The sequence below is a fragment of the Passer domesticus genome, chromosome Z, assembly GCF_036417665.1.
Source record: "Passer domesticus isolate bPasDom1 chromosome Z, bPasDom1.hap1, whole genome shotgun sequence".
Lineage (NCBI taxonomy): Eukaryota > Metazoa > Chordata > Aves > Passeriformes > Passeridae > Passer > Passer domesticus.
This window is the reverse complement of record NC_087512.1, coordinates 32,069,591-32,080,895: the sequence shown is the minus strand read 5'-3', so window position 1 is coordinate 32,080,895 and position 11,305 is coordinate 32,069,591. Positions and strand designations below refer to the sequence as shown.

General features: G+C 36.6%; 1 protein-coding gene across 1 annotated transcript; it reads right to left on the bottom strand.

Annotated features, from left to right (window-relative positions):
• Nucleotides 1-993: 993 nt before the first annotated feature.
• On the bottom strand, nucleotides 994-11,049 carry TYRP1 (tyrosinase related protein 1). Its single transcript, XM_064403578.1, has 7 exons — nucleotides 10,668-11,049; nucleotides 7,502-7,824; nucleotides 6,019-6,223; nucleotides 4,997-5,164; nucleotides 3,265-3,444; nucleotides 1,751-1,897; nucleotides 994-1,230 (listed from the first exon to the last, which is right to left on the bottom strand). Exons 1-7 carry the CDS (start codon nucleotides 11,047-11,049, stop codon nucleotides 1,025-1,027), a joined length of 1,611 nt encoding a protein of 536 aa, XP_064259648.1. The 3' UTR covers nucleotides 994-1,024.
• Nucleotides 11,050-11,305: the final 256 nt, after the last annotated feature.

The window sequence follows — 11,305 nt, the reverse complement described above, 5'->3', positions numbered from 1 at the left end:
AATAACACATCACAGGAAGACAATCTGATGATTTATTGGTAACTAGTTAAGATGAGAGAGAAGAGGTGAGGCTTGAAGCCAGATTCCTCAATCTCTACCTCAGGCTGTAAAGGCAGGTGTCAGTTTGTTGCTCTCCTGTTGGCTTATGTTGAATTAATTCAACAGCCACAGCTTAAGGCTATTTTTCCAAGTCTCTTTTACAGCTTAATGCCTAGGGCCTTCTTTCAAAGTACAACAGTGGGTTTAAATTCCAGCATGAGACAACTGAAGCAAAGTCTTTCGTTGCTGGAGAGAATGCTCTGCAATGGGGATAGTGGGAGAGAGGAATTGAGTGAGTGTCAAAAATAGAAATAAAAATTAAGCAAAGGCTTCTGCCAGCTGTCCTTTCAACTGGATGCTCTTGCAGGCAGCTGTGTTTGAACACCTGTTTGAAGTTTCCAAATACTGGGGCAGTTTGACAATTAAAATCTTTTGACAGATCCACTTAAAAGCAGCAATTAGTTCAGAACTAGATTTTGTGAATAAAGTTGGATTTCAAACATACCCTTCTCCTCAGAATTCCATTGTCACTTTCTGTCTGGCATGATGACTATTTTGAACACAGTCTACTCACCTAGCCAAGGTGTTTACTTGTATTTTGCATTCTCCTTCTGTCCTGTTCTAGACTTGACATTTTCACAAGAGTATTTAATAAAAGAATTCTGCCTATAAAGGTTAGATGAAGTCAGATCACACTGGCTATTGGCAAGTTAACTAATGTTTGCCAGATTTTACAGAAACATGCATGGGAAAGTCTTGCAAGTTACCCTTGAAAGGTTCTGTTAAAATCAACATAGAATTAGCATTGCAAAGAGGTCTTATTGATGCCTAGGTGTGATGAAAGGGGAAGTGAAATCTGAAGCAAACATACTGAGACAGCTGACAGTTTATGCTCTTTATTTTAAAGCAGGTGGATGACCACCACTTATGAAATAAAGCAAAAAGATCCCCAGTTTTAGTCAGATGCAAAAAAAGTGCCATCTCTTCAAACAACAGACTGGCTTGGTGTTGGTATGCCATCATAATCATCTGAGTAGTGCTGATACTGGTCAGTAAGAAGAGGCTGGTGCAAGTCGTCTTTATTTTTCTTGACACGTACGATACATGCAGCAGCAGCAAAGATAATTGCAACAAGAACCAGTGCAGTCACTATTGCAATAGTTATCATTTCTGTGACACCCAGAGCCCGACCTAAAAGAAGAAAAACAAAAGGCGAAGAGATTGAAAGCAAAGTCAAGTAATATGGACAAATACCTGAAGTTCAGACTGGAACTCAGCATTTGTCATTGTTCACTGAGTTGGGCAGTAGAAGTAATTCAAATTTCGTTTGATAGTTCTTGTTCAAAAATGTAAGAAGATTTAGTCTATCTTGCCTCACTATAAAATCTGTTCTGGAACTTTCTTCTGCCACCTTGTTTGTGAGGATTTGTATTCTGTCTAGTGAGTTAATGAATCTATTTTACATAGAAATGAGGACATTCTGAAAGGTTAAGATCCAAATGAGAACTTCCCCTAAAATCAGGGTGGGTACTGGGAACTTCATGGTGACCAGCGTCTATACCAAATCCTAAGCAAACATCTGGAAAGTAAGGCAGGAAAGGAGACAAATCTTTTACAAAGACAGCAAATATTGGTGAAATTTGAATAAATTTCAAGAGACAAAGATATGAAGAAAAAAAAGGAGAAGAAGTATCTAGGCTGCAGAGTTTACCTGGCCACTCAACTTCATAGCTGTATCCCAGGTTTTCTGGTGCAGTAACAAACATTTCATTATTGGTTACTGGAGGCCAGAAAGGAACCATGTTGTACTGTCGGTTATGCCCAATAGGAGCATTCTCCAGCGGGTACGTTGAGATATCTGTATTTGAAAGTCAAATCACATTTCTGTAACTAAATTCAAAATAAATTGAACTACTTAATTATTTTTTCCAACTCAGGGTTTTGAGTACCCCAGAATTCTGCAGTTGTTACAGAAGGATTTGTTTCCTGGTGTGGCAGATATAAAGTAGTGTCTCTATGCTGTCCAAAAACACGGCCACTAATGTTATCTCTAGTTTTGAACAGAAATCACCAGTAAATTAAAAAAAAAAGTCTGTGTTGGGCTTTTTGTTTCTTCTCACTTGGAAAAGGAGAAATATGTCAAAGACTTTTTTCTACATTCTTGCTTTGCCTGACTGTAGCAGTGATGAACAGAAGGGCAGTTGATGTAAATTGCAGTGGATTTTTTTTGCAACATTATGCTAAATCACAAAGACGTCAGATGAAATAAAAATCAAAACACAACAGAAAATTCACAAACCAAACCAAATCAAACCAGTAACAACAACAACAAAACCCAAAACATAATAGAAACAAAATACTTTGTGGTAAGATGATCCCAAACTTTGTGATAGATTATGTAAGAACCACAAGGGGATACAATTGCTCTCTGAGAGCTCATGTGAGAAAATTTAATGAGGCGGGTTGTGGAAGCAGCACAAAGAAGTCTCAGTTGTGCAGCAACAGCTGTTTTCTGTAGAAGAAGGAAGAGGAGTAGAGATTATCCTAGAGAATAAAGTTGCTGCATTGTGTGGAGGAATACAGTTGCTGCATGGTGCATAGACGTAAGGGTTGGATTGAATTCTCCCCTAGTCCACTGATGTAAGTCTCCTTCCTTTTTTTTTTTTTCCCTTCATTCCTTTCAAATCCTTCCTTCTGTTGTTCCTTTCTTCCTCTTTTTCACTTTCTCTTGTATTACCTTTTTCTGTTCTTTTTGGAATTAAAAAAACAAGGGCAGAAATGGTAACTATCCTTTAGGAGTATATGGAGATGGTTATTGAATGCTGGTAGTATATAACAAAGGGGTGAAAATGAATGTGTATGGCATCTGTCCTTCCTTTGACAAGAAGAAAATAGATATTTACTCCACACAACGGTGGAATGTCCTTCAGGGGTTACAATGTCCTTTCTCTATGGAGACAGTTTATTCCCACATGCTGTTCTCTTGAATTGTGCCTGCTGTGTCTGACCAGGTCCCTGCACAGAGAGTGGTCTGCAATTGGATGTCAATAGGGTGAGGAAGAGAGCTTGCTTGTTGCTACTTTGTCATTGTTAATAATACTAACTCTTGAAATTCCAATCCTCTCTCCTAAATTTAGGGGCATCTTGCTGTCCCACAAGAAGGAGTTGAGTTTTTGTGACTACAAAGACTGACAACCAGCCATCCTGTCCATGAGAACATCTTACCTGCAGAATGCCGTCTCAGCCACTCATCAAAAAGAGCATCTGTAAATGTGTGCAGGAGGACAAAAATGGGGTCATTTGGTGATAAATGAGTTTGCCCTCCTGTCCCATTCAGAAATAGATGAGCCAAGTTATGAAGACTTCGAACTGCTGGGTCATATTTTCCTGAAGGATCACTGTACCCTGAATATACAAACAAAGAAGAAAACAAAATTCCAGTGAAGATTTTTTTTTGGAAGCTGCAGTCTCAGATTAATACTTTCTTTTTCTTTTTCTTTTTCTTTTTCTTTTTCTTTTTCTTTTTCTTTTTCTTTTTCTTTTTCTTTTTCTTTTTCTTTTTCTTTTTCTTTTTCTTTTTCTTTTTCTTTTTCTTTTTCTTTTTCTTTTTCTTTTTCTTTTTCTTTTTCTTTTTCTTTTTCTTTTTCTTTTTCTTTTTCTTTTTTTCTTTTTCTTTTTTTCTCTGAAATGCTTTCATGTTATTGGGTTGTTTTGCTTAAAACAAAAGGGTAGCTAATTCTGTACCTACTGATATTTGGGAAATGTTCCTGGAATGCATAATTTTCAGATTAAAATAGACTTTATGAAAGAACGCTGGGAATGTGGATTGCAAAGCTGCTGGGTTCTACCACAAAAATGGCCAAATAACATCATAGCATGAAACTAGAGGTATATATTTAGCCCCTATATATCTTTCACATACTAAAATAGTTGCATGAGTTTTCTAACTGCTTACTAAAGCAGGTGTATCTTGATATTTATTCTAATGAGCTAGCTGTTAGGTTTCCATACATCACTTCTAGGCATACTGGGAACACATATTGGAAAGCCTCACATGCTCTGATGTTTATTTTTTCAGTGAAGATAGAGTGTAGCTTTTTTTGTGGCCAAAACCTCATAATCCTTAAGTCAGATGGTAGGATATGAAGCATCATGAAAACTCCTCCTGTGTTCAAACTTTGGACAATTGATTCAGGGAGGGCTACATACAGTTGATTTTTTAAAGCCATGTTTGGACACCTAGGTATTGATAGACAGCACTTTGAACTGTCACTTTGTAATTTTTCCTCTTAAAACACTCTGGATTATTAAGGTATAGAAGAGGTTGTTAGGATGCTGTCTGAACACTATAAATCAAATCTTTAGGCTCTTTTTTCTGTTGTGTGTGTGCATGTGTTGGAGGGTTTAGTTTTAAATGTGCAGAGCTTATAGAAGAACAGTTTTATATCCCAGAGAGTAGGGCTAGCATGTCTAGCAGTAAATCCTGTACCCAGAGTTCAATTACTATTTCAATACTATTGCACTAAGTACTACAACAGCTTTCAATTTATTTTGTTTGTTTTTTTTTTCTTTGTTTTAATTCAGATACAAGAATAACTATTAAAAGCTCTTATTTGCTTCATTTAGGGATTCAGCAGCATCAATCCACTGTCAAGGACTGTGTTTTCAACAAAGGCAACTTACTAAGTATGTGCCAAGGACCTGAAGTTATTTTTCACTTAGTATACCAGCAGTAGACTCTTGACACCTTTATGGATTTTACATAATTTACATTTTATAATAATTTACGTAGAGCTTGTTTCCTCTTAACACTGAGCTAATACTTAATGCTAAGAACAATGTATTCTTCTTATCCAACAGCCTGTCTCAAAACTCATACTTCCAACAGGAAAAAGTGGCAAGTCTGCTCCCTGACTTATTTGGAGTTGCTCCAGGTCTTTTTATTTGCCGTGTTTACCTTCTACTGTGTTACGGAAACTGTCTGTTGAATTGGAATAAAAAGGAGGAGTGTCAAATACACCAACTTCCAAACACTGAGCAACGTCCTCAGGCTCTGGGAGACGCTGTACCATAGGTCGTGCTACATTTCCAGCAGGATTTCTTCGGATGGGACCACCCTCAGTACCTGGAAATGGAGAGAAGAGAGAAAACAAGGTCCAGAACAGTAGGCCACAGAACAAATTGGTCTCATGACTGAACCATGGAGGAAAAAAAAATCCCTCACAAATAACACTTACACTGAATGAACTGGTCAGTTCCTTATGTCAGGCAAAGAATCCTCATGGGGCCCTGTGTTCTGGATTCTCTGCTCCAGGATGTAAAAAGAAGCTTCTTACTGAAGTTTGTTGTTCTCTATATGATTTAGGAAAATTTTCTACAGACTTTCATGTGATTTCCTGATGAGAACTAGGCCAACATATTGAGGATGTCCTGATAGTGTAGCTGGGAAAAAGATTATGTAAATAACTAACCCGATATTGGGGGATTCCTATTTTTTCCCCATATTTCCATGACGATGCTTCTATGAAGGAACTTACTGGTATTTTAAAAATTACCTTAATTTGGGTAGGCATGTTAGAATATAGTATTACTCACTTAAAACATGGTATGCATAGTTATTATGGGGATTTGTTGGATGTTCTCATTTTAGGAGCAGAATGGCATGAAGGTGATAAGTGGAGTAGTCAGAAGAAAAGTTAAGCTTCAGTTAAGAAATAACGCTGCCAGATGTAATTATTTATGGTGCCAGAGATAAATTGGTACTGCGTAAGAAGGGAAGGCAAAGCATTTAATCTTTCTTCTGCTACAAGCTCCTGATAGTATGTATTATCTCAACAGACTGATGAAACATGTATCAAGAATATTCAAAGACCACTTCAAGACCTTTTGGCTGGAAAAAGTCACTACAATGTAAAGTATTACATTTATTTATTATTAAGAGAATTTTATCTCCAGATATTTTCCATCATTCGTACTTACTGTTACAGATGGTTCCCAAGGTTTCATAATCTTCTACATTTTCACATAGCACTCGCCACTGAGAGAAGATTGAATTCTGGCTTATAAGAGAGACATCAAAATTGCTTCTAGCTCCCATCAAGTCATCTGAGCAGATATCACATGTATTTTGTCCTGTTGCAAAGTTCCAGTAGGGCAGTCCAAAAGTGGGGTCCTGTAGCATGTTCTAATACACATAAATATGGTGTTACTATGTGTTTGACATAGACAGCTATAATATTAACTGCTAGAAGAATGTTAAAAAACAGCTAAATACATCTCAGTAAAAGTCATAATCCTGCCTTACAGAAGAGAAGAACTCTATGTAAAATTAATGTAGAAGCTTTTGGTAGTTTTTCACATTGATACCTTTGTTCAGCAGAACAGATAGCTGTACTGCTGAACTGAATTATGTATCTCCCCCACTAATAAGACAGTACCTCTCCCATGAAACCATATTGTGAGCAGTCAGAAACATAAATTAACACTGAGGCCCCATTTTCGAAATATTTTTAATGGCCTGTCAACAGAACCAGTCTTTGCAGTGCACATAATAACTAGGTCAACTGTGGAACTGAAGGAAATATAAAGAATAGGGGTACTGGCTTTTCCAATTGGCATTGTTTGGTTCTAGTAAGGGTTAGAGTTGAACAGTTCTGGAGTTACTGAGGCAAAATTACTTTGACTAATGATCAAGCCTACTGACATAAATAGGAATATATATTAAATCACAGACAGAACTTCTCAGGGCTTTCACTTAGAGAAATGCCACTGATGACAAATGTGTATCTTGGAAGGGAGTTTGTACCTCAGCCTGATGTAAAGCAATTAAAGCTAGTGGAAACACTGAAGTGGTTTCAGACACTATTTAGTCTTGACCTTGAAAACTTAATTCTTGCTTTTTTAGGAGGGATGATGGCTCATAAAATACTATACCCATTTTTTTGAATAGGTCTGCATAAGAGAAGGAAAAAAAGAGAATCATTGATTTATGGAAGAGGATATAACAAAACACTGATTTCTGTAACTAGTTACTCAAACCAAATGTGATTCTGAATATCTAAGCCATCTCTGTTATCACTTTCTTCAGAATTTCTGCTGCTTTGGCTAATGTTATTCAAGAATAATGGCCATGAGATTAAAAACACCACTGAAAAGAACATTGTTCGTCCAGCAAAATATATCTAGAATACATCTTTTTTTCATGAGATTTTTATGGAAATTTTACATTTTCTATTGCTCTGATTAAAATATTATATTTAAACATCTCTGTAAGAGTGACAGTCTGAAGCCTAAATACACTCTATTAAATTTTGTATACCAAATGAGTTACTGAAATTGAAGCAGAATCACTTCAACATGTAGGGAAAGCTGATGTCATTTTTCCCTATTTTAATATGGAATGAAGTTTTTTAACTGTACAAAACATAGCACGAATACCAGTAAACATTTACAGGAACTTCACCTGCATGTCTCTTTCAAGCTGCAATAGATGGTATCTATGCCATGTGACAAAAGCGGGTCCCTCATGAGAGAAATCAACTCCTCCAAAACTCTGCTGGCCTGCACCAAGGAAAGTCTTCCTGACAGAATAATAATGAGACCACACAAAGTAGTTATAAATGGAGATATTCTCGAACTGAGGTGTGTTGCCATCTGGTCCAAAAATTTCTTCACGTCTTCGTGTGGCAATAACGATGTCAGGATGGACTGTCACCTTGGCTTGGTGCAAGGCATTCACAAAGCGGCTCCTTTCTTCTGCACTTAGGTCCAAAAGATTCCTTCTGACTGTCATAATACAGAAGAAGCAAGTTACCAAAGTAATAGACAGTGAAGTCTGTTCTCAGAGAACTGGTTTATTATGCTCCTAATAATTCTGGGTAAGTCCCTTTTTCTTCAGGTATTCACCCTTTTTTATTGGGGAAGCTCACTGAGCATAAATAGATAATGTTATTTATTTTGAGAAAGTCTGAAATAAATTAAAAGCAAGCTCCAATCCTTGAAATTTTATTACTTTTAGGAATACTGTAACAGATTATTTTTCCGTCCTGCTAGACAAAAGACAAAGACTGTTCTTTGTCATACAAACCTTTCCAAATATTATCCAATATGTTTAAGATTTCCTGTGGTAGAACTCTACAAGAAATAAACACTATAAATGAATTTATAATAATCAGAAACTCTCTGTTTGGCAATATAATGAATAATTAATTTTTTTATTCTTGAACTTTTGTAGGAAAAATGGCAGATTCACCAGTGAATTATTATGAATTCCACACAGTACAGTATCACTTTAAGAATTCCACACAGTACAATATCACTTTAATCTGAGATTCTCTCTTATTTTATCTCTTTAACCTGACATTATTAACAATTGCTACATATTAGTCCTTTTTAGCAGTATATCTCAAATAATGAAAAAATGCCATTGTCCACACATAGAAAGTGAAATAAGCAGGAAAACTGACTTGTTGAAATAGCATTGTTTCAGCATGAAAAACTGAGATCAGATTACCTCAGTCCTTCTTTCACCTGATCTGAGAAAATCTCTGGCTAAGTTTGGACTAAGATAAAGATAGAAGTCCTCACAATTATTATTCATTATTTACTTATTGTCATTATAAAAAACACTGTAAAATTCCATATCTCATTGTCCAAATTAGTGATCCATTATGTTCATACAAGAAGCAACAAATCTTCAACTTGAATCCATATAAAGAATAAAAGTTAATTATGTTTCACTAAAAAAAAAGGATCCAGTGAGGGATATTTTAGTGTCTGGGAAATTTAATAAAGTCTTTCCTGAAACATGAATTTCATCTAAAGATTGTGTGTTCTGAAACATACTTTTCTGTTTTGCAGAACTGAACTGACATGAACTGAAACACATAACTAAATTGATGGGCTTTTAGTTGTGTTTGTTTTTTGTTTGCATGGTTGGTTGGTTTGTTGATTTGTGGTGTGTTTTTTGTGGTGTTTCAAATAGTGAACTATAATTGTCCATCTAATTTTGATTTACATAGGCATCTTTACATTTTCATTTTCAAACTATATGCCTGAACCACAACAAAAATTTTTTAATATTATTAAAGTTAGTCATGAACTGAGAAGATATGAAGACACCAAACTGCATTTTACAGCAGTTTAGTATGGATGTACCAAAAGTAATCCAGTAATTATTTCTAAAATCTGAGTAGGTGGGGCCTATGGGTCTGTGAATGGGCAAAAGAGGTGACCTCAATGTGGAAACTTAGAGCACAATAGGAAACTAATTTACACTTTTTAAACTCATGTTATCATGCATGATGTATCTGATTTATTTGGCATTTTAATGCATTGTAAAGGATTTAATATGAGAAAAGTTAAAAGTGCTGTTGTATATTCTAGAAAATCATCTAAAACTGCTGTTTGTCTGTCTCTAGTTTTACATTAACTTTGTGTGTAACATTTATCTCTTGATTGTTCTTCAGAGTTGTTATCAATGTAAATACAATAGGTCAAAATATCAGAGTGCAATCTGGCTTAGCATGCCCAATTCACAAATAATACTTTCTCCTTTCTAGTTTAGTTCTTGAAGCTCAAAGAATGAAAAAAAATTCAAAGATTCTTCCTATAGCCATCAATAACTTATTAATAAGGGATTGTTGTTAAAATTTTGGTTTGGTAAGTGGTCCTTTGTTAACCCTTTCTGGGACATGCTCTTACATCCATGGAATGTTCCCTTATCTGGTGAAAATGTCAGTGCTAATTTATGTTTCTGCAGAAAGGAACACTGCATATTTGTTCTAGAGACCTCTTGTTTAACATATCAACAGAACCCATTGCTCATTTTGGGGGGGATTATGGATTTTACAAGATTTCAGTAACATCTTTGAAGTTAGAAGTGTATAAATTTGAAGATTAAAATCTTGTCCATTCAGGTGGTTTTCAGATGAGAACAAGGATCTGTCCCCAGGCCTGCTTGTCTTTTTAATTTTCCCTATAATATTCAATATTTTTTCAGTCCTGCAAGGATTTCATAACAATTAAAAAAAATTAAAGAATTGTTTAGTGATATGCTGGACTTAACTGAAACTGGAGTACTGAAGAAGGGTTTACCACACACTGCACTGATTCATTTGAGCTGTCCACAGTCATGACTAATGTTTTTAAAGATACTGACAGCAGCAGGTACAGTGAAAATATTTCAGACCAGGTACATAGTTTAGAATTGTATTAAGGGAGTTTGAATGAAAAGAACAGCTAAAATAGTCACAAGGTTTTAAACATGTTGAGGTACATATTATTGCCAAACATGCTCACAAACACATGTACATGCCTATATACATTGTTTTACTCTCAAATCCAAAGAGTACCTTTTTTCAATATAGGTGCTCTATTCTTTAATGGATTTTGATGCATTGACTACAGGTTTCTTTTCTTCCTTTTAATGTATAGTAAGTATAAGTTATTTATACACATGCTGAACAGCTCCTCTAGCTCCTGCCTTAATAACTTCTTTAGCAATATACTAAAATGCTATGTAAATATGATGGACATTTTGTACCTTAAAGAAAACAAATCCACTAGGTACCTTAAGAAGCAAGCACTGACAATGAGAAATTTCCATGTGATATTTCTGATGTTCTTACCTATGCTGATCTGTTGGCTGCAGGTAGGTCCAGTCCAGCCGGGCCGGCAGGACCCGCAGTTGTAGCCAGAGAAGTTCCCGTTGCAGCGGCAGGTTTGGTTGAAGAAGCGGATGGGCCACTGCTCACGGTCATCCCGCCCGTCGTGGATGTACTGGGGGCCATGGGGCCGCGAGTCGACAGTCACCTGCACGCATCGGCCCCTTCCCGTGGACACACCACACCGGTCAGTACCGGGCCCAAACACAGGGAAATAGTCTGGGCAGCACATGCCGCTCCTCAGGGACTCAACAGTTGCGCACTGTCGAGGGAACTGAGCTCCAGCTTGGCCCAACGTGGTAAGAAGTGGTAGCAGGGAAAGGTAGAGCAGCATAGGGATCCGCATGACAGTGGGTCAAGCAGAGCTGGGTTGTTCCCAGAGCTGGCTGTCCACACACGCTGATTTCCTCTCCTGTGATGGAACACCCAGCTCCCTCTATGGAGAGAGAGAGAGAGAAAGCGAGAGAGAAAGCAGAATAAAAACAAATTATACAAATCTCTGTGCTACCCCTTTCATGCCAGAAAATTCCTTCTAACTCTATACTTCAATGCTCTATCTGAAAAGGTGAACAACTATGACCACAGACACTAATGTTCTTCTT